The 25,679-nt window shown below is 42.5% G+C and overlaps 1 protein-coding gene across 10 annotated transcripts in view; it reads left to right on the top strand.

Moving 5' to 3' along the window:
* The window catches only part of CASK (calcium/calmodulin dependent serine protein kinase), a 372,618-nt gene extending 363,051 nt beyond the window's left edge, over positions 1–9,567 (top strand). For all 10 annotated transcript variants that reach the window (XM_061410389.1, XM_061410391.1, XM_061410392.1 and 7 more), the window contains 2 exons: positions 4,610–4,693; positions 8,184–9,567. In XM_061410389.1, the coding sequence (XP_061266373.1) occupies positions 4,610–4,693; positions 8,184–8,360 (261 nt within the window). In that variant the 3' untranslated portion in view covers positions 8,361–9,567. The remainder of the gene's footprint in view (positions 1–4,609; positions 4,694–8,183) is intronic.
* Positions 9,568–25,679: the final 16,112 nt, after the last annotated feature.

Consider the following 25,679-nt stretch of genomic DNA (forward strand, 5'->3'; position numbering starts at 1 on the left):
TTTAATATAGAACAGTCTTATGGACTCTGTGGGAGAGGGCGAGGGTGGGATGATTTGGGAGAGTGGCATTGAAACATGTATAATATCATATGTGAAACGAATCACCAGTCAAGGTTCGATGCAAAAACCAGTTAAGTCTTTTTTTTTTTTTCTTTAGCCATGGACTTTATTGTTTGAATATTTGCAATTATTATTCTATACACAAATGTTAATTTCTTACAAAACTCTGTATTCCATATTGCTAGGTCACTTCACTCTTCATTTCATGTCACATTTCCATCAAGAACTATTTCCCCAAATCACCATCTGCCTGATTGTGTGTTGTTGTTGTTCAGTTGCTAAATTGTGTACGACTCTGGGATGCCAGACACTAGTCCACCAGGCTCATCTGTCCATGAGATTTTCCAGGCAAGAATACTGGAGTGGATTGCCATTTCCTTCTCCTAGTTAAGTCTTAAAGATAGCTGCTGCTTAGATATTTGGTCAAATGAGTTTTTATTCCTTGAGGGTAGTAACCTGAGATTAATTATTGGCCACAGATAAGCCATTAAATCAACTCATCTGCAAAAGAGAAAGAGTTAGCTTTAAATGTTAAATTAATGCTTCATTGCCTGTCTGAATCCAACATATTTTCGGTGGTCTTTCTAGACTCTCCCTTCTTGGGGATTCAGAAAGAGATATTTGCCTATGAATATTAACAAATCTGTGTCTCGTCTTAAAAGTCAAAAAGGAAGAGGGTTTAGAGATCATCTTAAAGCCACCTACTAATGGCCTGACAGAGGGGGATCCTGGTGAAGCAATCCCATTTCCTGCTCCTGAACTTCAGGCAAGCTAAGACTATGCCAGAAAATGGCACCCACTTGAGAGCCATAAGTAGAGCAGAGTCTGGGGACAGAGGCCTTCAAGAACTGAGGATGTGCATGGTGACTGCTGAAGATATGAGGGAGACTAGGCAAGATCTCAGTCAGGATTCGAGGCATCTTAGCATTTTTGAAACTATAGTAATATAGGAGAGAAAGTCAAAGCCATGAGCAGGAGGAGGAAGCAAATATACTAACCACAGAGGCTACTGTAGTTACTGTGATAAACATGAAATGAGGCTCGGAACTTCCTGGCAGCCAGGACAAAAAGGAGAATGTCATGAATCACATAATTCTCATCTAGTGGAAAGTATGTTGGTTTTTTCCTTGGAGTTAACTGCTAACGGAATATATCACCTGATTCTTAGACATAAGAGGCAGTTGGTGGTGTGGTGACTACAGTCTACATTGACGGTCTCATGCAGTAGGTGCTGAACGACCTTCCCGTCTTCATGGTTAAAGACTAAGGGTGTGAATGTCTTGGGGTGATTGTGCTCAGTTGCTCAGTCGTGTCCCAGTCTTTGTGACCCAATGGACCGTAGCCCACCAGGCTCCTCCGTCCATGGGATTCTCCAGGCAAGAATACTGGAGTGGGTTGCCATTCCCTTCTCCAGGGGATCTTCCCAACCCAGGGATCTAACCCATGTCTCCTGCGTTGGCAGGCAGATTCTTTACCACTGCGCCACCTGGGAAGCCCGTGAATGCTGCGTAGAGCAGGGTAATCCTCACGCAGATAACAGTTGCTGAGTTTTCTGGTGTAGTAATAGGATAGCAGACTAGAACTGAAAATACTCAATTAGGTGGCTTTTAGGCTGTGGTCACTGAGTGGAGAAAAGTCCGTTTCACACCAGGGGCTGTATTCTCAACTTCATCCGAGGGTTGTGGCTCATGGACATCTATCTGGCACCTCAGGGATGGGAGCAAGGGTAGGGACTATGCCTTAGTTTGTCCCCATCCAAGTTGCCCAGAAGGTGACTCTGGGTGGGTGTGGAATGACCAGGAAAACTTATGTCTCAACTGACCCTGGAGTCACCTGATTTATGAGCATAGGAAGGACAGAAAAAAGGCCCCCAATATTAATGATAGAAAGGCCCATTCTAAGCGAAGATCCCTGTTAAGCTCTACTGAGCTATATATGGACTTCTTCATGGTATTTGTTCCTTGCGAAAATCTTCAATCACAAAAGGCTTTGCAAAGAACTGCCAATTACCTCTTTCAAAAATGAACATATGCAAGTTTGAAGAGGTTTCTCCCACAGGGAATCTGAGCCTGTGACTTTCACAATTAAAGCACGTTTTTTTTGTTTTGTTTTGTTTTGTTTTTTGACAGCACTTTGATGGCAGGCAAAATAATGTGCCACACTCCCTTACCCCACAAGGAGAAACTGTACCTAAAATTCAGAAACATAATCCTGGAGAAAGTGAACCTTGCACTGAACAGGAAACTCAAAACCTTGAGCAGCCAGTTTGCCTCTTCCATGCCTTGATATTCATAGAAGCTGAGAGAGGCTGAGAGAGTCGTTTGAGGCATGAAAACACAATACCCTCTAATCAAACCTGCCTCAAAAAGCAAAACAGACTTTGTGTGAATTGTATGTACTACTTTTACATCTTTGCTTGATCAAAAGACAATTTCTGCCAGGTGCCATTTGGGGCAAGAGGGCAACCACTGAATGATACAGCCCTGCCCTCAAGAAGCTTAGCTGGCAACATCCAGACACTTGCATCTCCATGGTGACGGGCCCTACAGGTGCCTAAGTGTGGGTGTGTCAGGAGCAAACCAGAGGGGCGCCTGTCTCCACTCACACCCCACAAAGGATTTGCAGAAGAAAGAACACTCAGCCAAGCAACAGGGAGCGTAGGGAAGGGGGGCCAGGGGATGGAGTGAGTATCCAGGCAGAGGGAGCAGGAAGAGAAAGGATGACCCTTTGTGGAACTAAAAGCAGTTCAGCAAGGCCTGTCCACAGAGGGGGACAGAAAGGTGAGCATGGACCAGGCTACATTTCATCCCAAGGCCAAGAAGGAGATCTCGCAGGGTTTAGAGTGGAGGGGTGATATGAGGAAATTTGTAGTTCCCAAAGATCATTCTAATGGCAGGGCTTAGTAGGGTTGTGCCATGCCATACTAAGTCACTTCAGTTGTGTCCAACTCTGCGACCCCATGGACTGCAGCCCGCCAGGCTTCTCTGTCCATGGGATTCTCCAGGCAAGAATACTGGAGTGCGTTGCCATGCCCTGCTCTAGGGGACCTTCCCCACCCAGGGATTGAACTCACATCTCTTGCATTGGCAGGCAGGTTCTTTACCACTAGCGCCACCTGGAAAGTCCCGTTAAAACAATCACTCTGTGTGCTAAAGGCTCACTCTGACCAAGACCAAGATCACGTGGCTAATAAGGAGCTCTGTGCACGCATGCTCAGTCGTGGCCAACTCTTGGCGACCCCATGGACTGTAGCCTGCCAGGCTCCTCTGTCCATGGGACTCTCCAGGCAAGAATACTGGAGTGGGTTGCTATGTCCTTCTCCAGGGGACCTTCCCAACCCAGGGATTGAACCCACATCTCTTATGTCTCCTGCATTGGCAGGCGGATTCTTTACCACTGAGCCACCTGGGAATTGGAAAGCAGCCCAAACTGTTACTACAGCAAACCAGGCACTGGGGGTGGGGATGGGGGAGTAGGGATAGGGCAACACAAACAACTGAAAGGCTGTTTAGAAAGCAAACTGTTGATGTATGGCAAAACCAATACAATATTATAAAGTAATTAGCCTCTAATTAAAATAATTAATTAAAAAAATTTAAAAAAAGAAAGCAAACTGTGGCTAACAGAATAGACATGTTAGAGTCTTAAATAAAGGACAGCAAGATATTTACCCCTGATGCATACGAATTAGTTATATGCCAGTCACTTGTGAATTGTGTGCCTATGTTGGACTTTGTTGCAGGGTGGGCGTGTAACCCCTTGCTTGGGGTCAGGGGAGAGCCCTGTCCTCAGAGGGGAGGGGCAGAAGCACCAACCCCTGACCAGAATCAAGTCCCACAGCATGACGTGCAAACTTTGCAGTATCTCTGTACAAACTAGTAGCTTGCAGTTAGAGGTTTTGGATGCCTCAGAACAGAACTGAAAGGGGCCTCAGAGGTGCCTCTCCCTTGAACACAGGTATTATCACAGGCCTGCAAATTACTCACAGTCACATGGCGTCTAGAGTAGCTCCACGCTCCGTCTCTACATGGGGTCTCCCTTCCCTGTAGAGTCCCAGAGTAGGGCGGGGTGGCCTCCCCTGGGACAACTCAGAAGGCCTGTGTCGGTGTGAACACAGTCACAGTGGTCAGGACTTGCTCTCCCTGTGAGCAATTTGCAGTGTGGCTTGGTGGGCTCTAGATGAGTTCTGAGCCAGCCTGCTGGCCCCCATCTACCCCAAAATGCATTTCCTAAAAACTGAAATGACCAGGTTTGAATGAACAGTAACCAAACATAATCAATATTCACTTTTCTGCAGAAAAAGGGTTCAGATCGATTCATGAGATTCCTAAGAAAAATGTCCAGTTTGTCAGCTTTTATTTTCCAACGGCTACTGTCCACCCCTTGGACAAAAAGAAGTCATATAAGTTATTTATAATGGTGGTAAATTTAATAATATCTGGCCAAAAATTTGAATCAAGGGCTTTTCCAGTTGTATCATTTTCTATGGGCTTGTTTGAACACTGCATCAGCTATTTCTAAGTCTCAGTTTTCCTCTTTGTTTACACAGGCACTGAAGGTCCTGAGAACAGCAGAGTTTGCTCCTTTTGTTGTTTTTATTGCCGCACCAACTATCACTCCAGGTTTGAATGAGGTAAGAATTAATCAGTTTGTCCTCTACTCAGCAATCCCGAGTAAGGATGCCTTTGTGTTGCTCGTTCAAGGCCAAAGCCCCATCTCATTAAGACAACTAAGTGAAGCTCTGCTTTGTCCTCCATGCCAGCCATTAAGATTTCCAGAGATCAAGGTCCTCCTTCAGAAGGAGGAATTACACCCCACAGAGAAGTATGGTTTTTCCGAGATCAGAGTCATTAGGCAAATTCAAGCTTGAGTGTCCAGCACAGTCAGCCTTCTCCATGGGCCTGCTCCTGCCCTGTGGGGCTGCCTTCCTGATCACAGCTGTACTGACAGAGCTCGGGGCCAAAGACGGCTTTGCCTGAGGACAACTATGAGGCATCCACCGCCTTGGCTGAGCTGCCCAGGCTCCCCTGAGCATCCTCCAGTGTAGAACCCATGCAGGACCTCTACCCAGGCCCCTGGAGACTCCCAAACCTAGAAATGAGCTCAGTCCCCTCTCAGGCCTACTCAAGTCAGCAGCCACCATGGAGATGGTGCCTGTGAGGCTCAGCTGTAGCATCTAGAACCAAGCTGGCTCACATAGCCTGCTACTGCCAGGCTGATGAGAAGGTAGTTATGGCATGTCCAGTAAATATATTGCTGCTGTAGGGTCATTCATACGAGGAAACTCTCTACAAAGTTAATACTGAAGACCATCCCTTCCACAGGGTCTAGAACCCACCAGAATGTTCTTGGCACTGTCTAGTTAACAGTGGCCTAGACTCACCCAAGTCTATGACAGTAAAATCAAAGCTTGGAGATTTTCACCTTAAGGAAAAAAATTAAATATCCAGGCAAGAGTACTGGAGTGGGTTGCCATTTCCTTTTCCAGGGTATCTTCCCGACCCAGGGATCAAACCCCCGTCTCCTGCATGGCAGGCAGATTCTTTCCCATCTGAGCCACCAGGGAATTCATCTAGGTTTAAAGATTAAATATCTTGATTTCTACGTCACTCATATTTTCAGTCATTTTTTGATGTTTCATTTGCAAAAGAAAAAAAAAAGTCTAAAGTCTACTTTTCCGTCTTATTTAATACACAAACGTGTTTGAAACTCCATGTTGTGGTTAGCTCTTATCCTTTGGTTACCATGTATTTTTCTTGAATTACCATCTTTGCTTTGTTTTTGTTTTTGCCTTTTTTCCTTCCCTTTTACTAATTTTCCATAGCTGCCAAAATGGTGCAGAAAATTGCCTGTAAGTACCAGCTAGGAGGTGATAAAATACAGCCTTGTTTCCTTTCATAGAATTAGCATGTAGACATTTTGTTCCCACAAATCCTTGCTTTTGCTGTTAGAATAAAGGCATTTTGTTTTCACTGAGTTAAACCCTGCTCATGTTAAGTCAAGCCTGCAAACAAGCTGTTGTAGAGGAAGAAACTGACAAATGTAACTTCATCTTATAAGATCATTAAGAGGGAACTTTAAGGTGGGGGGGAGAACTACATTAAAAATGTGATGCTCTCAGTCATAAATTTTCTTGAATGTTTTCATCAGCCCAGCTTTCTGAACAAATTATAAGCCCTGTTAGTGGATCTTAAAGCCCAGGACTTTATGTTAGCCCAGGACTACAATAGCCCAGGACTACTGTACATTCCAATAGAATCCCCTAGCCTGGAGCATGACATGATAGGAATTGCTCCTTCTCATACTGGTAGGAAGCACTCCTGTCTTTGGGTGAAGGCATGTTTCCTAAAATGGGGCTTTTGTGTTGTGTTTCTTGTCGAGCCACAGTGAAAATATTATGCTTTTTAAGTGCAAGCAGAAAGTGTGTTGATACAACCTTAGAAGGTAATGATTAACTGAGGTCTTACCTACGCTGAAGTAGTTAATACCTAACATTCAAAGCATGCCACATCCTGCTTTGAAATTCTGGTAGATGACAAAACAGGTTAGGACATTCTCATTTCAGAGTGTCCTGATAGAAAGGTTGATTTCCCAATTTGTCTGGTGTCTGTCATCCCCACTGTAGTGCTGTGATGGAATTGAGTGTTACTATCTTACCTCAAATCCCCTTGTCAAAGGGTTGCACCACACACCGAGGTTCCCCCAGGAAGAGTCTCTTATAAACAGGTGGGCCTCAGGGAAAAGAGGAGTCCTAAGCCTGCAGTGAGTGCCAACAGCTCCCAAATGATGGCACCACACCTTTCAGAGATGGGTCTCTGTCATCATGGGCCCCCATTTCCTAGTAGATTTCCAATTTAACACTCCTCACATCCTATCACGGCCAGTATTAGCCAGCCAAGCGCTTGCTCTTTTGGTAAGGTTTATTAAGCACTTACTATGTATAAGGCAAATGCCAAGTGCTGGGCACAGCAGGGCAAGTTTGTGCTATAGTTAGGGAGAGAGATACTAATCAAACAAATAGGCATTGAATTGTATCTATTGATAGATAAATATTTCAGAGTCCACCCAACAGCTCACCTACCTAATCAGTTAATTTGACTTACAGAGTTTCCTGGTTTCAAACTTGAACTTCCCCATTAAAAGCTCGGTATAACAATATCTGCACCATGAAGATGCAGAGGCAGACTTTCTGGTGGCCCTTAAGAGATCCTCATCTTGAAAGAACTGCCCTCCTGAGGCTTTCTGGGGCTCACGGCAGAAGTTTAGGGAAAGTCTTTACTGCAGCAAAGAGTTGAGTAGCTGCTTCTCCTTCAGAGTTTTTCCCATAAGAGATATGAGGACCTACAAACAGTGATGTTTGGCCATTTCCAATGCAGACCACCTTGAAGGGATTCATCGGGTGTCAGTTGCTTTTGTATCTGGGATATGGCCTCATTTCATCCATTACTGGTAACATCCACAAAGCTTTTGCCTCTGGCATATCCACTGCTAGTGAGTGAAGGCAATGCATTATATATGTAATTGAATTCCGGGAACATGGCAGAAAAATTCAACTTCGTTTGTTGTCCAGAGGCAGGGGCTTCTTGGGGCAAACACAGCTGGGATCCGGGGCTCGGTGCAAGCAAGAGCAGAGGACCAAGGAAAGGGGATGCAGGGCTCTGACCTCACCCCCACCCCCGAAGCCCCCTCCACTCTGCCAAACAGGAGAGTGGTTTGAGATGAGGCAGGCCTGGGTCAGGGGGATGAGCACAGAGCAGCTGACTCTGACAGTCTTGGCTGACTCCAGACGGGCACAGTTCCGCCAGAGCAGGGTCACGTGTTTGCTGAGGGGTGTTGTGTCCTGGTCCATCCAGGTTGGCATAGAGGCCCTGTTGCATGGTGAGGAGTCACGGTTATAAGCCGTCATTCTGTGACCCTGGATCCTGGGGGCCATCATCTCCTCTGTCACGAAGCGGCCTCGGCCTCACACTCAGATGTGTCCCATCATGGGCAGGCCTCAACTGTTTCTGACACCGGGACAGACAGAAATGTAGCCCGAGAAAACCATCTTGGTTGACTTCTCTCTCCTCTTTGCTTCTCCCTCCTCCCACGCCCACCCCTTCCTCCATCCGCTCACCATTTAGGATGAATCTCTTCAGCGTCTGCAGAAGGAGTCTGACATCTTACAGAGAACATACGCACACTACTTCGATCTCACAATTATCAACAATGAAATCGACGAGACAATCAGACATTTGGAGGAAGCCGTGGAGCACGTGTGCACAGCCCCGCAGTGGGTCCCCGTCTCCTGGGTCTATTAGGCCCCCCTCCCCCAGATATCTGCCGCATAACTGGGAGCCACCTCATACATGGAAAAGCCTCTTTGTTATCGGCCTTGTGTCAGCAGGTCGTGGTCCCTAGAGACTACCTAGTTGTAGTGTGACCTACATTTATAATTATTGTCATGTCCGAATAGATAGGAGGAGAAAAACAATTACACACTAATTTAAAGAGACAGTATCTTTTTTAATCAGTTCTCCTAAACTTTAATAAAATGTATCTTTAAATGTATGTATTATTCAATCCTTTGGAATGTTATATTTTTGGAAATCATAGCTTTTTATTTCCAAGGCCCCTAAAAACTGCACAAAATAGATGCTGCTTTCTATAATCTATTTTAATAATAATAAACAATGATTCTGTTACCTTGACTGGGGTTGGAACACTACATTCTTTTTAGAGTCTGATTTTATGGATTGGAAGATCTTTCTTTCCTTTATTTATTTGAAATAATCAGTCTAGTGATTACAAAACTCATAAATTTTTAAAGGCCTTTTTTTCCTCTTTTTTTTTTTAGAATAGTATTTTTTTTAAGTCCTTTATGTACCATCCAGATAATGTGATACTGTCTCTTTGAAGCACCCTGTAAACCTTTTAGAGATTTGAAGTTGGGTCTTGACTCTTAATGCATGTGGACAGTCGCGAGCGTTTATGCTGTCGGTGTGTCTGTGTTGGACAAAACAATCTGTAATCTACAACAAAGTACATTCCGTTCACGGGGCACACCCAGGGGAATAAGAATAAAATGCTATTATGACTAAGTTGTAAACCTATGCACATCCCTTGCATTTCGGGCAACTTTATAAAAAAAACAAACAAAAGAAACTGATTTTTATTAATAATAACCATGTAGTGAAATGTGTTTGTAATTTTGTCTCAATTTAATTTGTTGTAAGGTGGGAGGGGGAATTGCTGGTTTCACCATTTCAGATCTGTGTTGTCTGAGAGTATTAACATTTTAATTAAGCAAAGAAATGAGGATTTTTAATATGTATGTAATTGTTTTAAAGCACCCATTTTAAGAGAATATACTGTGCAATGAAGAAACCAGTTTAGGCATTTGCTATAAACTGAATTATTCCAAAAGAATAATCTATAACAGCCCTGTAAATTCCTTTAAAATGATAACAGGACAGTTTGACCAATTTTTTTTTAAATATACTTCCTTTTATGTGTTCAATAATTAAATGCCTTTGGGTCCTTCATTTCATCATAGATTTGTTCAGGTTTACAAGGTGATGACCTTTTAGATTTTATAATCCTTTAGATGCTCATTGAACCATCGAAGGCCTAGGAATGACTATCAGTTGGCAGGACAACAAAATACTCTGCCAGAGCACAGCTGGGACCTCGTCTGCTCCCAGAATGCAGTGCACCCGAGGGCCACTCATGTGCTGGAGGCAACATGCGGTTTCTCCTTCCTCTTGCTATATCCCTTGGCACAGGAGAATCATGTCCTTGTTGCATCAGAGACATTAACCATCCCATCACCCTTCTGTGAGGTCACGTTCTTCCAATACAGGTGAGTCAGGCTGGCGGTTTTCTCGCTTTTTGCCAGAGGTCAGTGGCAGGTTTTTCCATTCGAGTGTCAGTGGTTCTATTAACCTGAGATCGTTGAAAAAAATACCATCGAGTATCCTTCTTGTAGGTTAGATGGCCTCATTGCTTTGTGCCTCAGCAGGACATGCAGGATGTGTTCTGAGCAGAACAGCTCCTCTTGAAGGACCACACAGAGAAGGCTTTTGTATACTCTTGAGGGTGTCGCCCTCCCCTCCCCCTACTCTTACCGAACAATGCTGGGTTTTCCTCTGATGTTGTCCTTTGTCGGTGACCCGATGAGTATACAGCTTACAAAGTGCTAAGTAAACTGCTTCCATTGGGGTCCCACCTCAGGGTGACCAAACCACTAAACCAGAGACACCCTGGGTGGAGGGAGAAACCCCGAGAGCTGTTTGGGCTGCGATGGGACTGACTGCAATCTGAGCAACGCCAAGGCCAGCCAGTCATTCCCAGGATGGTATTGGTCACAATGGGGCTCTTCTCAGTGTGAGCATGCCCGCGCTACCTCTTTTCCAATGAAGCACAAAGAAGAATGCAACTGACACCTGAGAAATGAAGCTCCCTCCCTCTGGTAGGAACCCCCATGGCCCACTTGCCCTCTGAGACCAAGTCTCTGGGGATGCTTGACGATGCCTGTCTTGAGCCACCCACCATGCTGGTAAAGGCAGGTCAGGCAGAGGAAGAGAAAAGCAATGCCAGTGTAGTCTGTGGCCCCAGGGCTGAGAAGTACACAGGCTGGTGGCATTCTCACCATTGTGCAGGTGGCAAAATTCCTGCGCCCAGAACTCATTCTGACTTCTCAAAGAGGTCATCTGTTCCCTTCTGCTGATATACGACTATCCTAAAGCAGTGTCTTTGTGACCTAGCAGAAAAGACTTAAATTTCTGAATCCAGAGTAATTACAGTACACTGCTGCTGCCACTCCATTACAATTGTCCACTGAGCAATCAGAAAATTGCTCAAAAGCTGCTTTAGTGTTTCCATTCCATCCACAAAATCATTTTTTTCCTTTCAAAGAACAGCAGATGATTAGATTATTAAATCTTAACACTGGTCAATTCAGCCATATTCTGAGGGCTCTCTTTCCAGTCCTATTCCTCACAGCAAGAAACGGGGATAGGGGTTAATATGTCAAATTAGCTGTTAAAAAGAATGTCCTGATTTTCTAATCATAAAACAGTAATTACTTTGCCCAGGCAGCATGTTCAATTTTAACACTAAAAAGGAAAATGTCACTCAGTTTAATTCAGGAAGCATCCCAGTGTTGAGATAATATGGTAGCCTTTTAAAAAGCAATTAAGTATATCTCCTGTTAGGTGAGATGGTTTAAAATATTTGCTCAGAGAGGAACAGAAATGGGTGACCTACTTCTTGGCAATTTGCATTCAGAAGGCATCTTCTGAGCCCGTCCCATTGGCGGTGGGGTATCCAAAGATGCTGCAAAGTCCTTACCGCGCGAAGGACCAGCATATGCTCCTTTTTCCCCAGGGCCCAGTCCATCTCCCACTGATGGGGCCAGCCCACTGGGCCTGGACTCCATGTTATGATTATTTTTTAAGACTTTGATCTCATGATTATAGAGGGTTTTTTTGGTTTGTTTTTAAATCACTTGTAGTTAATCTGTTCATTAAGCCTTTGCGTTCATTCCTGGAAAAAGTGTAATCAGTTGAGCCACCCCTGGGGACACTGAGCAGTGGAAATGTCCAGCATGGACACTGCCCTTTAAGGACAGGTGACCCAAAGCAAATGCTCTTGTCTCCCCCTGATATCCTTTTCTTCATTTCAGGTCAGTCACTTGAGGGCAAAGAGAACATACCGCTAAAGCTAGCAAGAACATTTCTTGATTAATATATTCTTAATGCCTCCCAGGCTATCTCCTTGGAAAGAAGAGAAGGCATTTTGCAATCAGCATTCCAAACAAGCCCCTGTGGATTCTCATCCCCCTGCTTATTTCCTGTCAAACCAGTGTGTGTGTTTGTGTGTGTGTTGCGGGGCGGGGGGTGGGGGGGACACGGAGGAGGGGCTTGTTTTTCCAGAACTGAACACAGCCTCCTAATTCCATCCTGTTTCCAAGGGCTTAGATACCAAGGTCCCCAAGTGTTCTTTCTCTTGTTCTGCGCCTCTTATTAATTCTCCTCTTAGAAAGATCTTTTGCTTCTGACTGCAGCTTACAGAAGGGCTACAAGCTTTCCTCATGAATTGTTTCATTTGGTAGAACTTTTCCACTTCTTACCCCTTTAGAAGTAAGGTCTTCCTCTCCACTTGGTGTCTTTGGTTACAGGACGTCATCTGTAAGGCTCAACGCTTGGTTGGCTTTGCCCACACCCACTCATTGGTTTGCCTTAAACTTGGAGCTATTGGAAGTCTTGGGTCTTCCAGTTTAGTGAGTGAAGTTTAGGGGTAACAGGCATCCAGGAAGTGAGAGAAAGAAAGAAAGAGTTTATGTCCACCAGTCCACATCCTTTTTATCTGGTCTTCTCTCTGCTTCTCTTGGGCTGCAGAAGGTGGGCTGACATATAGAAAATCCAGAGCTACCCCCATCCCTCACCTAACCATCAACTCTCTTGACCCTGTGCAAATGGACCAAGCAAAAGAAAACAGAAAGAGATGTTTGGCACCACACACGGGAGACCTCGTTTCTGGCCCCAAGCACAACCCCCTATTTCTTTACACGTAGAACATTGGAGCTTCGCTGCCCCATCTGTGTTCCTTCCCTTCTCTCCCACATGTGACCAAAGGAACGTGCCAGTGGTCTCACCCATCAAGCCCTGGGGGTGACCATCTTGGGACCCAGAGGCTGTGCAGTCTCTTGGAAGGAGTTCTGCTCGGGGGTGGAAATAGGGGTTTCTCCACCGTGAGCAGCCCTGGCTATTATTTGCATTTTGAAGAAACCAAGAATTGGGGGACTCAATTTCTGGTCTCTGCTGTGTCCCCAGAGGGCGCCTGTGCAGGGAGTGAGAAGCTGTGGGGGAGCAGGCCCAGGAACTGACACAAAGGCCGAACAATCCCAATACCCACGTGCAGAGACCATAGCATCATGTTTAATTGCCAGGCAGGCACGTCGCCATTCAAACTCAGTTCTGGGGTTATTTTGCATAAAGTTTTGCCAACGTGTTCCTTTTTTTTTTCTGTATGTATAATTGCCTTTTTATAAAAGGTTTTGAAGTATTGTCTCAGTGATTAAAAGAGAGCGATGTTAACAGTTGTTGTATATTTCACCGTATCCAATTGTAAGTATTTGCAGGGTACAGCCAAGCCTTAGCGTGCAAGAGCGTCTGTGTCCTCCGACACCCCGGAGGTGAGGGCATCGGAAAGGTTCGGATTCTTTGTAAATGTCCCGCTTTTCTTTCTCTCTGTGTTTATCTATTTACATGCCTTAGCACACGCCCTCCTGCCCTGATCCCTTTGCCCTGTCGCCAGAACACCCAGAACGCTGGTGCACTGTCGGTACAGGACAAGTCAACGCAACCCTAATCAGTTGTCTCTTGTGTGACAGGGGAGGAAGAGAAACTCCATAGTATTCTTTGTAGAATATACATACCTGTAGGATGCTGTGTAATGGGAAACCATAGAATTGGGTTTTTGTCATTTCAAAGTTGGAGAAATGTATGAATAAAATGTATAAAACACGAAAAGGTAGTTGTCTCCTCAGATTGCAGGACAAACCACCCAAGGATCAGAGGGAGAGGGTTAGGCCTTACAGACCTTCCCATAAAGGCCTGGCCTTCCCCCGCCAGAGGCGCGCGCCCCCTGGCCCTGCAACTCAACTACTTGCCTTTGGATGCAGGCTTTAAATAGCTTCAGGTTTAAACAGAAAAAGAAAAAATAAAATCCAAGCTGCGACAGCTCCTAGGAAGAGGTGACTAAGCTGATTCAAGCTGTACAGGCGCCCAGCATGGAAAGGCCGTCCCTTGCTTGACGTTTGCATGGAAAGCCTCAGGAGGGAGCCTGCTGCCCTTGGGGTTGGGAGCTGGGCTTTTGGCCTGAGACGCCCCCTTGTGTGCCTCAATGACCTACTTCACACCTTGCCTTCCTGGCCCGGGGCTCTCTGCCCAAGTACAGAACCAAGGCGGCTTCAGGAACCCACACTTGCATGTATCCAGCGCCAACACCCCTGGAAATAGCCGGGCCTGAATATACTACCAGGGCTCACCTTTTTTTTTTTTTTTTTAAACTGCTCACTTTGAGAAGACACAGATTAAGGAAACATAAACAGGAGACATTATTTACCTCAGTCAGGTAAACCTCACCCTATGGAAAACACACAGAAGAGTCTGGGTCACATTCAGATAAGAAATCTGAGCCTCTGGCCTTCTGATTCAGGGGTCCCCAAGTCCTCTGATTCAGGGCTTCCCAGGTGGCATTAGTGGGAATGCAGAAGACATAAGAGAGACAGTTTCGATCCCTGGGTCAGGAAGATCCCCTGGAGGAGAGCATGGCAACACACTCTAGTATTCTTCCCTGGAGAATCCCATGGACGGGGAAGCCTGGCAGGCTTCAGTCCATGGGGTCGCAGAGTTGGACACAACTGAAGTGACTTAGCACACACGCACACAAATCATCTTTCTGCAGACTTCATACCCTACATGTACAGGTAACCCAAAGCATAATGCTACTACTAAGCTCATTTTCTGCACTTCGGGGCATTGAAGACACATCCAACAGTATTAAGCTGGTAGGAATGAATAGAAACATGTACTTCTATATTTTGCCCAGCTGACAGTAATATGATAAGCTGAAAACAACACTGGGGATCATTCCATGACCCATTGCAGCAGAGCCTGCAGATCTGCAACAAGAACCCAGCTACGTTGGCACAGGGTAGCAGACACTGACCAGGAATTCAAGGTCACCGAGAGTAGTGACCTTGAGTACCCTGAGAGTACCAAGTCCCCTTAGAGGACCAGGCAAGGTGGCATCTGATTTTCTCCAGGAACAGCACACAGGCCACAAGCCCTACAGTGAAACTCCATGGTCAAGGCAGTGTATGCACTGGCCTCTCTCCATGGTCCTCCCCCATCCTCACATTTCAGAGAGTGGTGCCCAGAAACAGTTTGGCCAGAGACACATTCTCAGGCTAGATCACTGAACGCTCCAAGCGTCTGCAGTTCCCTCTTCATATCTCAGGAGGCAGCTTTATCTCTCCCTCCCCATGGCCACTTGCTTGGCAAAGAATCTGTTTTCCCTTCTATCCCCAGGATGGTATGATGAATGACCAGAGAGGACAGCCTACTGGGATGTGACATGTGGCACCAGGCCCTTGAAATGTTAAACTGAGGCTGGAGACAGGGGAATCAAGCCCGCTCGCAGGCTGGAGGTGGAGGCTCAGCCACACAAATCAACAGCTTACCACAGGACTTCTCCTAGAACTTTCTAGGGTGATGGAAATGTTCTATTTCCCATTTGGGGTGGTGGTTACATCAGCATATGCCAAACACATCAAACCGAATGCCTAAGATCTGCACATTCTACTGAACATAAAATAGACCTCAATTACAAAAAAAAGGAAAAAAAATCATATGATCATCTTCACAGTTGCCAAAAAAAATTTCACAAAATTCAGCCCGCACTTCTAAAGACAAAGAAAAACTCTTACAAATAAGATAGAAAATGTCTTCAGCAGACAAATAGCTATTTCAACTCATAGTCAACATGATCCACCTAAAAGTGGCACAATAAAGACATTACAATTGGAATAATCTTTTAAATCACTTAAATAACACATGAGCTTCCTAGAATGATTAGAAAATATGGATCAACAAAAAGACATTCAGCCAGATTCTGCCACTTAGAGACAAATGCTATAAACACTGTATCTCTTCCAGGCTGGTATTTTTCCACAGTAATATATCTCAATATATCTATATTTTTAATGCAGTGGGGGCATACTCAACACATACTAAGCACGCACACTAAAATATAATCCTCCTGCCATGATTATTTAATATTGCTTTTAAAACACCAACCAAAAACAGAGCAAAGAAGTATCAAAGTTGGAAAAGATGAGACAAAACTGTGCATATTTGCTAATAATACTATCATGTACCTTAAAATACCCATGAGAACAACTGGCAAGCTGTTCAAGTTAATAAAAAGCAGGTACAAAATCACTCAGAACTCAATGCTATCCTTATATACTAGCCATAAAGTTAGAAAATGTTCATGGTAAAAGCAGATGCCATTCTCCATTGCGGCAAGTTTTTAAAAACCAACAAAATCCATGGGATTTATATGAAAAGACCTCAAAGCTGCGCTGAAAATATAAAAGACTTGAATAAACAGAAATGTTCCTGAATGGAAAAGCTAAGTATTTTAATGGCATCAATTTTTTTCCAAATTAATGTCGAAGTTTAATACAGCACCAAACCAAAATGCAAACAGGGACTTCCCTGGTGGTCCAGTGGCTAAGGTACCGCACTTCCAGAGCGAGAGTTCGACCCCTGGTCAGGGAAGTTCCCACATGCTGCTCAGCATGGCCAAGAAAAATTTTTTTAATCCAAACAAAAATGTGGGACCTTTACAAAATGACTATTCATCTAGAAGAATAAACAGTGGTTTTTTTCCTAATTTTAATTAAAGGAAATACTAGGAAAGAAAATCAAGGAGGGATGTGTAACCCTTCCAGATTGTAATCTGTTCCAAAGCTAAGACAATTAAGACACCCTACACCAAAACTAGTGTTAGACAAAGAACTCTTTAATGAAAGGATAGAAAATGAAAAGAACACAGAATTAGTCAGGAAAACTCTAGAAGAGAGTAACTTTTAAGTTTATAAGAAAGCAAAGTCACAAAGCAGCCAAAAGATTTGATCTCATAAAAATATAAACTTTTCTATCGAAAAGTTGCAGACCACAAACTTGGAAGGACATTTTGCAGCAAATATGATATATAAAGAGTTGATACATTTATTATACAATGAACTTATATAAAGTGGTTAAAAATACTGACATCCCAATCTATGAACAAAGGACAAGAACATTTAACAATCAAATGTACAAACCATGAAAGAAAAGGATCAATAAAGCTGAATTAATTTACATTAAAAATGAAATTATAGAAGATGCCATAAGTAAACCGAAAAGATAAGCCACAAACCTGGAGATAATGCTAGCAGCACATCTAACTGACAAAGAATTACCATCCATTATTTATAAAATTTAAAAGAGAAAAAAATGAGCAAATACGTAAACAAGCAAGTCACAGAAGATAAAAATCAAAATGGCCTTTCTTGAAACTCACAAATAATCAGGACAATTAGAAATTAAAGTCTTAATAACAGATTTTGCACATGCGTGCATGCTAAGTCGCTTCAGTTATGTCCAACTCTTTGCAACCCCATGGACTGTAGCCCACCAGGCTCCTCTGTCCAGGGGATTCTCCAGGCAAAAATACTAGAGTGTGTTGCCATGCCCTCCTCCAGGGGATCTTCCCGACCCAGGGATCGAACCCATGTCACCTGTGTCTCCTGCACAGTAGGCAGATTCTTTACATTTGAGCCACCAGATTTCACATTCTACTAATAGTAGACTATGTGATTTGGACCAATTCTCATACTTAAGACAACTGAAACAGTTGATTGAAATATTTAAAACATCTGTTTAGAGATGTTAGTAAACTAACAAGATAGTGAAGAATTACAGGACCAGGATTTGGAGGAAACTTACTCCTTGGAAGGAAAGTTATGACCAACCTAGATAGCATATTCAAAAGCAGAGACATTACTTTGCCAACAAAGGTTCGTCTAGTCAAGGCTATGGTTTTTCCAGTAGTCATGTATGGATGTGAGAGTTGGACTGTGAAGAAAGCTGAGCGCTGAAGAATTGATGCTTTTGAACTGTGGTGTTGGAGAAGACTCTTGAGAGTCCCTTGGACTGCAAGGAGATCCAGCCAGTCCATCCTAAAGGAGATCAGTCCTGGGTGTTCTTTGGAAGGACTGATGCTAAAGCTGAAACTCCAATACTTTGGCCACCTCATGTGAAGAGTTGACTCATTGGAAAAGACCCTGATGCTGGGAGGGACTGGGGGCAGGAGGAGAAGGGGACGGATGAGATGGCTGGATGGCATCACTGACTCGATGGACATGAGTTTGAGCGAACTCTGGGAGTTGGTAATGGACAGGGAGGCCTGGCGTGCTGCAATTCATGGGGTCGAAAAGTGTCGGACACGACTGAGTGACTGAACTGAACTGAACTGAATGTCTAAGGGAGTGAGTGAGCATTTAGGGCCACTTTCCTCTGGGGGCATTTGCCCATTCCAGAGGAGGGGGCCAAGGGGCCCAGTAGCACTTGGGGCAGCTTCCCAGGGGTAGAGGGAAGGGATGAGAGTCCGGGCATATTTGGAAGGTGAGGGGTTGAGGAGGAGCTAGTGAACTTCCCTCACTTTCAGTGGGGACCCTGAGAGTTTACCTCCTAAGAGTAAGGGTGACCCATCAGTAGACCCTCACAGTGACCCCTCAGATTCAAACCTTCTCAAGCCCTGACATTCAAATCACAGATGTAATCACAGATGGTTTGTGCCCAGGTGCCTTGCAGAAAAAAAATGTCATTCATCTCTGTTGCTGTTGCTGCTGTTAAGTCGCTTCAGTTGTGTCCGACTCTGTGCGAACCCACAGACAGCAGCCCACCAGGCTCCCCGTCCCTGGGATCCTCCAGGCAAGAACACTGGAGTGGGTTGCCATTTCCTTCTCCAACGCATGAAAGTGAAAAGTGAAAGGGAAGTCGCTCAGTCATGTCCGACTCTAACAACCCCATGGACTGCAGCCCACCAGGCTCCTCTGTCCATGGGATTTTCCAGGCAAGAGTACTGGAGTGGGGTGCCACTGCCTTCTCCGTCATTCATCTCTAAAGGAAGATATAATCATCCTAGGCCTCACCTACTGGAGAAGGAAATGGCAACCCACTCCAATATTCTTGCCTGGAGAATCCTGTGGACAGAGGAGCCTTGAGGGCTGCTGTCCATGGGATCACACAGAGTCGGACACAACTGAAGCAAGTTGGCATGCATGCATGCATTGGAGAAGGAAACGGCAACCCACTTGAGTATTCTTGCCTGGAGAATCCCAGGGACAAAGGAGCTTGGTGGGCTGCCATCTATGGGATCACACAGAGTCAGACACAACTGAAGCGACGCAGCAGCAGCGGCCTCATCTATTTGCTGCAAATATTTAGCAGATACAATGTCTGAAGAACAACAAAAAATAACTGAGCACATGAGGAGAAAATAGGTAAGTAGATGGGTACATGTATATAAATAAGTAACACTAATGGTCCATTGCCGACAAAGTTCTGTCTAGTCAAAGCTATGGTTTTTCCAGTAGCCATGTATAGATGTGAGAGTTGAACCATAAAGAAGGCTGAGTGCCAAACAATTGATGCTTTTGAACTGTGGTGTTGGAGAAGACTCCTGAGACTCCCTTGGACTGCAAGGAGATCCAACCAGTCCATCCTAAAAAAAATCAGTCCTGAATATTCATTGGAAGGACTGATGCTGAAGCTGAAACTCCAATACTTTGGCCACCTGATGTGAAGAACTGACTCATTTGAAAAGACCTTGATGCTGGGAAAGATTGAAGGCAGGAGGAGAAGGGGACGACAGAGGATGAGATGGTGGGATGGCATCACCAACTCGATGGACATGAGTTTGAGCAAGCTCTGGGAGTTGGTGATGGACAGGGAAGCCTGGAGTGCTGCAGTCCATGGGGTTGCAAAGAGTTGGACACAACTGAATGACTGAACTGAACTGAATGTTCAGTTGTGTTTCAACTGAACAATTGAAATACACAGAATTAAATTAATACACAGAATTAATACACAATTAATACACAGAATTAAAATACATACTCTGACATATAAGTTGGGAAAGAGGTAAAAAGAATTAACATGGGACTTTTCTGGTGGTCCAACAGTTAAGAATCTGCCTGCCAATGCAGGGGACACAAGTTCAATCCCTTATCTGGGAAGATTGCATATGCCACAGAGCAACTAAGCCCGTGGGCTGCAACTACTGAGCCCACACTCTAGAGCCTGTGCTCCAGAACTACCAAAGCCTGTGTGCTCTAGAGCCTGTGCTCTGCAACGAGAGAAACCACTACAATAAGAAGCCCACGTACCTCAACAAAGAATAGCCCCCACTCGCTGCAACTAGAGAAAGCTGCACCCAGCAATGAAGACCCAGCACAACCAAAAATAAATAAATTTTTTTTAAAAAACACAACCCTAAATTTTTTTAAAAGAGTTAATGTCTTAAGCTCTTTAAATTGTCAAGGGAGAGGGTATGAGTCTTAATATTAAAAAAAAAAAAAAAACTTTTGTGAGTCAGGGATTCAAGATTAGAGTAACCATTAAAACAAAAATTTTAAAAGTGTAACTTCCAAGCTAAATAAAAATATAAGTCAGTCCATAAGAAGGCAAGAAAGATAAACAATGATAACAGAAGGGACAAATTGAAGGTCCTTGGAAAATAAATGCAAACCCAAATATATTTAAAATTTTTCATTAAATGGAAATAGATTAAACATTCCAATTAAAAGAAAAAGATGATCAGACTGTACTTTTTAAAAATTAGTCTCTAGACTTACAAGACATCTTTAGCATTATATAAAGGTTTAAAATAAAAAGGACAGAAAAAATATATTGTGAAAACAGCCAAAAGAAGCCAGTGTAGCTATATTAATTTTAAAGAAAATAGATTTCGGGCAAAAAGCATTTACTAGAGATAATTTCATCGTGATAAAAAAGTTTATCATCCTATCACTAGGAAGATATAACAATTCTATATCGGTAATCACCTAATAACCTCTCCTCAAAGTACAGGGAGAAAATGACAGAAGTTCAAGGAGTAATAGACAAATCACCATAATAGTGGGCTATTATAACATCCCTCTCTCAGTAATGATAGGGAAGCAGAGAAAAAATTAGTAGGACTATAGAAGATTTGAACAACATCAAACAGCCAGGAATAAGTCTAACCAAAGACATGAAAGACTCCTATGTAGGTTATAGTTTATAAAGTGTGATTGAAAAACTTAAAAGAAGACAAATAAAGGGAAAAATACACCATAGTTATGACTGGGAATATGCAACCTCATAAAGGCACTAATTTTCTTCAAAATAGTCTACAGATTCAATGCAATCAAATTCAAATTTTTAAGGGCTTTTTTTGTTTATTTGTGGAACTTGACAAACTGATCATAAAATTTACATGAGAATTCCAAGGATCTAGAATAGTCAAGGCAAACAAACTTGAAGGAGAAGAACAAGGTATGAGAAATTCCTTTAAAGACTTTAACTGAAATACAGTTGATTTACAATATTGTGCTTGACAAATTATATTCTATTATCTGTTATTATAAGATATTGGGTATAATTCCCTGTGGTATAAATACTTGTTGCTTATCTATTTTATATATAGTAATTTGTATCTGTTAATCCCATACTTCTAATTTGTCCCTCCCTGCATCCCTCTCTTCTTTCATATCCATGAGTTTATTTTCTGTGTCTGTGACTCTAAAGACTTTTAAGATTTACCATGAAGCTATAGTAAGTAGACAAGTGCGATATTAGCATAAAATAGCCCAGAAAGAGTCCCAGCATATTTGGACCTTAGCAGACAGGTGGGCAGTGGGGAAAGAACAGTCTTTTCAATAAATAATATGTGACAACAACTGGATAAACATGTGGAAAAAAAATTCTTGACCCATACTTTACATCAGACACACAGAATATAGATCTAAATGTGAAAGGCAGTCCTGAATATTCATTGGAAGGACTGATGCTGAAACTCTAATACTTTGGCCACCTGATGTAAAGAACTGACTCATTGGAAAAGATCCTGATGCTGGGAAAGATTGAAGGCAGGAGGAGAAGGAGATGACAGAGGATGAGCTGGTTGGATGGCATCACCAACTTGAAGGACATGAGTTTGGGCAGACTCCAGGGGATAGTGAAGGACAGGGAAGCCTGGCGTGCTGCAGTCCATGAGGTGGCAAAGAGTCGGACACGACAGAGCAACCAAACTGTGAAAGGCAAAACAATAAAGCTTCTACAGAAATAGTATTCTAGAATATCCTCATAATGTAGGGTAGGAGAAGATGATTTAAACAGGACACAAAAAGCATAAACCATAAAGAAAGAGACTGATAAACAAGAATATTAAATTTAGGATCTTAGGAATAATTTAACACTATCAAAAGATATGATTAAGAAGCTGAAAAGGCAAGTCATAGAATGGGAGAAAATATTACAAAATATGTCAATGGGTGATTTCGTACAAATCAATAAGACAAACAATCCAGTGGAAAAATGTACAAGACTTCAACAGGTACCTCACAAAAGTAGGTACCCAACTAACCAAGAAACATAAAAATATTCTCAACATCAGCAGTGATCAGAGAAGTGTACATTAAAACATCAAGATACTACTATACAGTCAACACACACTGGTGTTATCAAACAGTAGCAAGTACTGGTAATGATGTGGAGGAATGGGGACTTCATACTGCATGGGAGGAAATGTAACTGTAATTGACAAACAATTTGGCATTATCAACTAATGGATAACCCATGACCCAGTTTTTCCACTCCTTGGTATATATACAATGGAAATGTACATACTTGTACAGAATAGTAATATGTAGAAGATTATTAATAGTAGCATTATTCCCAAGAACCCCAAAGTGGAAATAATCCAGATATCCAGCAGCAGTAGAGCAAGTATATACACTGTAGTATATATAGTATACAATGAGATATCATAAAGCAAGGAAGATGGGCAAACTATACCACACAAAACAAGAGTAAAACTCATAATGCCAAATAAAAAGAAGATACATACAAAGGGATATGTAGAGTATGATTCCATTTAAACATTGAAAACAAGCAAAACTATAGTGTTCAAAGATACATGCTATACAGATGGCCAACAGACACATGAAAAGATGCTCAATGTTGCTAATTATTAGAGAAATGCAAATCAAAACTACAATGGGGTATCACCTCACACCAGTCAGAATGGCCATCATCAAAAAATGTACAAACAATAAATGCTGGAGAGGGCATAGAGAAAGGGGAACTCTCAACTCTCCTACAGTGTTAATGCGGATGTAAATTGGTGCAGCTACTATGGAGAACAGTATGGAGTTTCCTTAAAAAAGCTAAGAGTGGAGTTACCATATGATCCAGCAATTCCACTCCTGGGCATATATTCAGAAAAGACAAAACTCTAATTCTAAAAGGTGCATGCACCCCAATCTTCATAGCAGCACTATTTACAATAGCCAAGATATGGAAACAACCTAAATGTCCATCAACAGAGGAACAGATAAGGAAGATGTGGTCCATATATACAATATAATATTACTCAGCCATAAAAAGGAGCAAAATCGGGTCATCTGTAGAGACACAGATGGACCTAGAATGTGTCATACAGAGTGAAGTAAGTCAGAGAAAAACAAATATTGTATATTAACGCATATATATGGAATCTAGAAAACAGGTATATATAACTTTATTTGCAAAGGAGCAATAGAGACACAGACATAGAGACCAAATATATGGATACCAAGGTGGGTGAGGGGGTAGGATGAATTGGGAGATTGGGATTGACACATATACACTATTGACACCATATATAAAATAGACAACTGATGGGAACATACTGTATAGCACAGGGAACTCTACTTAATGCACTGTGATGTCCTAAGTGGGAGGGAAATCCAAAAGGGAAGGGATATATGTATACATACAGCTAATTCATTTTGCTATACAGTAGAAGGTAACAACATCATAAAGCAATTACACTGCAATAAAAATTAATAAAAAAGCATTTAAAAAAATACCCCATTTACATCAATGGACACATCATCCAGACAGAAATTCAATAAGGAAACACAGGCCTTAAATGCTGCATTGGACCAAATCGACTGAATTGATATTACAGAGCATTCCATCCAAAAGAGCAGAATACACATTCTTCAAGTGCACACGGAACATTCTCCAGGACAGATCATATTCTGAGCCATAAAGCAAGTCTCAGTAAATTGAAGAAAATTTATATCACATGAAACATCTTTTCTAACCACAATGCTATGAGATTAGAAATCAACTAGAAAGAAAAACCTCTAAAAAACACAAATACGTGGAGGCTAAACAATATGCTACTAAACAACCAATGGATCACTGAAGAAATGAAAGAGGAAATCAAAAAATACCTAGAAACAAATGAAAATGTGACAATCCAAAACCTATGGGGTGCAGCAAAAGCAGTTCTAAGATGTAATCTTACAGTGATATAAGCTAATCTCAGAAAACAAGAAAAATCTCAAATAAACAACCTAATCTTACACCTAAAGCAACTAGACAAACAACAAACTAAACCCAAAGGTAGCAGAAGGAAAGAAATCATAAAGATCAGAGCGGAAATAAATAGAGAAGAAAACAATAGAAAATATCAATGAAATCAAAAGCTGGTTCTTTGGACAGATAAGCAAAACTGTTAAACCTTTAGCCAAACTCATCACAAAAAAAGGAGAGGGCCCAAATCAATAAAATTAGAAATGAAAATAGTTACAACCGACACCACAGAAATACAAAGGACCAATAAAAGAGTACTGTAAGCAACTATGCCAATAAAATAAAAAACCTAGAAGAAATGGACAAATTCTTAAAAAGGTACAATCTCCCAAGACTGAACCAGGAAGAAATAGAAAATGTAAACAGACCAATTACAAGTACTGAAATTTGAAGCTATGATTTCAAAACTCCCAACAAACAAAAGTCCAGCACCAGATGGCATCATAGGCAAATTCTGTCAAACATTTAGAGAAGAGTTAATACCTATTCTGAAACTATTCCATAAAATTGCAGAGGAAGGAACACCTCCACACTCATTCTATAAGGCCACCCTGATACCAAAACCAGACAAAGATACCACGAAAAAAAAAAGGAAAATTACAAGCCAGTATCACTGATGATACAATATAGGTGCAAAAAATCCTCAACAAAATACTAGCAAACTGAATCCAACAGCACATTAAAGGATCATACACCATGATCAAGTAGAATTTATCCCAGGGATGCAAGGATTTTTCAATATCCACAAATTAATCAGTGATACACTACACTAACAAACTGAAGAATAAAATCATATGACTATCTCAATAGATGCAGAAAAATCTTTTGATAAAATTCAACATACGTTTGAGATTTAAAAAAAAAAAAAAATCTCTCCAGAAAATGGGCATACAGGGAACATACGTCAACATAATAAAAGCCATTATGACAAACCCACAGCTAATATCATATTCAATGATGAAAAGCTGAAAGCATTCCCTTTAAGATCATGAACAGGCTTCTGGTTCAAGATGGCAGAATAGAAGGACATGTGCCCATCTCCTTCTGCGAGAGCACCAAAATTGCAATTAGCTATTGAACAACCATCGACAAGAAGACGCTGGAATCAACCAAAAAAAAAAAAAAGATACTCCACATCCAAAGACAAAGAAGAAGCTGCAGCAAGACAGTAGGAGGGGCACTATCATGATAAAATCAAACCCCATACCTGCCAGGTGGGTGACCCACAGGCTGGAGAACAGTAATACCAAAGAAGTTCTCCCACTGTTGTTAAGGTTCTGAACCCCACATGAGGCTTTCCAACCTGGGGATCTGACAAAGGGACTGGGAATCCCCACAGAATTTGGCCTTGAGGGACAGCAGGATTTGATTATAGGACTTCCAGAGGACTGG

Source organism: Bos javanicus, chromosome X (assembly GCF_032452875.1).
Source record: "Bos javanicus breed banteng chromosome X, ARS-OSU_banteng_1.0, whole genome shotgun sequence".
In the NCBI taxonomy this organism is placed as follows: domain Eukaryota; kingdom Metazoa; phylum Chordata; class Mammalia; order Artiodactyla; family Bovidae; genus Bos; species Bos javanicus.